Below are 3,873 nucleotides of genomic sequence, written 5' to 3'. Positions count from 1 at the left end.
TACAATCATGTGGTTAAAATAAGAGCACTAAAATCATGTATCTGAACTTATTTACAAATATGAAATATTTGTGTTTGAACTTTGATTCTCTCTGTAGAGAAATGCTTCCTGCGTGAAGGAGAACGGTTATGAGAAACTGAATGTAGAAGTTTGTTTTGCATTCCAAGTTACTTTTGTTTTAAGTGTTACTTCCATACACATGTTGTTTTGACTGTCCATTCAAGTGGGTCAGGTAGGCATGGAATAAATTAGGCTCAAAACCCAATTCACAAAACAGGTCAGTACAAGAAATCTGCCCATATATCTATGAACACTTATAATGGCAGCAAGTATAGCCACAGATACAAATATATAATATACTGATGAACGTAAAAAAATTGTACCTCATAAGAAATTTTTTTTGAGTTATTCGATGAATCCAAATTTGAATGTACCTCATAAGAATGCTTGAAAATAGATAACTAATATAAGAATGGAAGTTTTTTTATGTTTGTTTCTTCTATTGATATTGTCTAATTCTTGTGCATTTTTAAGTTATTCAAGAATATTCTTAAAGATATCATTGATGCCATCGTTCAGCTTAAACTAATATCACTGCTCTATATATTTTCTACTCTGGAATTACAATCATATAATTTGAATCATGTCTTTATCCAATGGTGATGAACTAGAGTAGCATAGCTTATTATGGAAAACTTTATTCAATAACTGATGAATAACAATTATCTATTAATTGCCAGTGGTAGTAGCCGACAGATTGTGGTGGATAATTGATTTATTTGAATTGAAATGCATGAGTCCATCATATTTTTTTAATCTGGTTCTTTATGTCACAGGGTTATGGCCTTGCATCTCAGCTTGGACATTCAATTGTAGATCCAATGTTGAGTTTATTTACTTTCAAAATTGAAGATTTGTGCTTGAGGGAGTTGTCTGGTGTAAGTACTAATCTTGAAGCTCCTATCTTCTAATTTTAAGAAACTTAGAAGTTATAGTTCTTTTCTATATGCTTTTAAGTACTAATTTTGTCTGTTGTGCAATGACTCATATCTCTTATCGATAAGAAAAATACAAGTTGTGGACTTGGGCTGATGTAAAGGAGTTGGAGTAGAAAGTTATATATATTTATGTTATGTAAACCTAATATAACAAGAAGAAGAATAGTCAAATACTAATCATAATTCTCTAATAATAAATAGTGGTAGTCGCTCAACGCTCCTGGGGACGTAGGCACAATTGGCCAAACCTCGTTACCAAATCTCTTATGTTATTCTCTTGTCTCTCTACTCTTTACTATTTGATTAATATCGGGGGAAGCATGCTTGTCCACTTTTGTTTTGTTAATGGGAGTTTCAATCATTCATTTTGAGCTGTAGATATACTGAGACAAGGTAAAGCAATGAATATGTATGGTATTACAAAAACTACTTTCACCCCGTAATAATGAGAGGATGTTAAGTTTACTAACTGAAAGATTTAATCTCATATAGTTCTATAATATTTGTAGAAGAGTGTTCTTGTGGACTTCTGAAATCTTTTAATATATGCATTGGATTAAGTAATTGTCAGTGAGTTGACTATTCTTATTTGCTATTGAATTGGCTATGACAATATATAACTACAGTACTTTGAGTTAAGGACAAAAAATTGTATATATCAAAATAGTTTACTCATATTATTTTGTTTTAGCTTTTATAGGTTCAAAATTTTTCTACTATTCCAACTTCTTTTGGTTCTCCAAATTCAGATCATAATAAAGATAATAAATATAGTATAATAATTTTTATTACTAGTTTTTTTGGATTATTTTATTCATTCATTGATGTTTTTTTAATATAAATTTGTGGAACATTTTTCAACCTTTTTTTTCTGTTTTGTTGCTGCGTTAGATAATTAAGATGTATTGGAGAGGTCTTACCACCTAGTTAATGTTTCTACAGCATGATAATTTATTTTGATACCATTATGTCAACGTGTTTTGGTAACTATTTTTTTGTCTTTGCATGCCTTTTAATAGTTATATGCATTTTCTATTCAATTTGCTGCATGGGTTTAGGAGTTCGTTGCTAGTTCAGCTTGAATTTTTTTATCCATGTTGCATTTTTTTGGCACTCTTCATAGGCGAATGATTTCTTCATACAATGCTAGATTGATTTGATAATGAACTTATGCTTATGTAGTTTGTTGTGTAAATGATAGGCAAACATTTAGTAGGCAATCTATCTTATTTTATGTTTCACAATTTACATCCAAAACTTATACTTGGTGGGATTCTATTCCACAATTTATCTTTAATGATTGTGTTGGAGACAAGCCATGGTCCTCATAAGGAAATGAAGGAAGAAGAAGTATGTGCTGAAATTACACATATGAAGAAGAAGAAGGATAAATGAGTTTTGTTTTTACTTTGGGCTTTATTGTTTTCTTTTCTGTAGGCCTAGTTTTTATGTTTCTGGTTTATTGCTATTTTTAGTTTTTTCAGTTGGTTAATTTGTTAGGTCAGCTTGCTATTAATAGCTTGCATTCTTTCTTCTTAAATTAAGAAACTGAATTAACAAAATCAAGTGCAGTAAAAGGTCAATTAGAATTTTTAGTTTCTTGTGCAATGGGATACCATGTTTCTTTAACATGGTATCAGAGCTTCTAGCCCTGATACTCCATTCTTCCGCTGCCAACATATCAGAATAAAAAGCAGCCTATTTCATGAGTCCTAATGAGAACCTAGGTGCGATTCTCGTGTCTAAAGCTCTCAAAGGGGAGAATTACCATTCTTGGTCCCGTGCAATGTGGATGTCCATCAAGACAAAGAACAAACTTCATTTCATCGATGGATCACTCCCTAAGCCTCCAATCGAAGATCCAAGCTTCAATGCATGGGACAAATGCAACACTTTAGTAGTTTCCTGGCTAACCCAATCAATTGATGCCTCAATCGTTCAAAGCATCCTTTGGATGGACACAACTCTAGAAATTTGGCAAGATTTGCGTGAAAGATACTACCAGGATGATGTATTCAGAATTGTAGAGCTTCTTCGAGAAATCTATACTTACAGGCAGGGTAATCTCAGCATAGCTGCTTATCATAATCATATCAAGGGGCTATGGCAGGAGTTGGATAATTTTAGGCCAACCTGGATGTACTTGTACACATAAGTGTATATGTGATCTAATACATACCATAAAGGGATATAAAGAAAATGACCATGTCATTTGTTTTCTCAATGGGCTCAATGATCAATATGAAGGAGTGAGGTCACATATTATGCTAATGGACCCACTCCCAACCATCAACAAAGCTTTCTACTTATTGACTCAGCAAGAGAGACACATTAACTCTCAACTAGGTGAACCAAGGATTCTGATGAACACTTCCAACAATGAGAATTACGAAAGTGAGATTGGAAGAGATACAAGAACCAATAGAGGAAGAGGTAGAGGGAGAGCATACCAAACAGGAAGAGGCATAGGTAGATCTTTAAGTGGTAGAGGAACAAAGACTTGCACTTTCTGCCACAAAAATGACCACACTGTTGATCAATGCTTCAAGAAATATGGCTTCCCCCCTGGCAATTCCAAAACCTATGTTGTTAACAACATTGCAACAAATGAGACTCAAGGCTATGATTCTGCCTCCCAAGATCAAGCAAAGGATCAATCATTGAGCATTAAGATCAACAGGGCAGCACCCAGAGTCAATATCACTCCCCAATAACATCAAACCCTTCTATCCATATTGCAACCTGGGATCACTCACAACACAAATCAATTTTCTACCCACTCTACAGATCAAAATGAAAATGATAAAGGTACAGTGAATACCTTAAGTTGCAATGCCAAAAATCTTGACTGGTTTCTTGATACAGGAGCAACCGA

General features: G+C 33.5%; 1 protein-coding gene across 1 annotated transcript; it reads left to right on the top strand.

Moving 5' to 3' along the window:
- Positions 2,704–3,153, top strand: LOC109353981. The gene has a single exon (XM_019596335.1). It carries the CDS (start codon positions 2,704–2,706, stop codon positions 3,151–3,153), a length of 450 nt encoding a protein of 149 aa, XP_019451880.1.

The sequence above is a fragment of the Lupinus angustifolius genome, chromosome LG08 (genome assembly GCF_001865875.1).
Source record: "Lupinus angustifolius cultivar Tanjil chromosome LG08, LupAngTanjil_v1.0, whole genome shotgun sequence".
NCBI lineage: Eukaryota > Viridiplantae > Streptophyta > Magnoliopsida > Fabales > Fabaceae > Lupinus > Lupinus angustifolius.
Note: the sequence above shows the minus strand (reverse complement) of the source record. Positions and strands in the feature narration are given on the sequence as shown.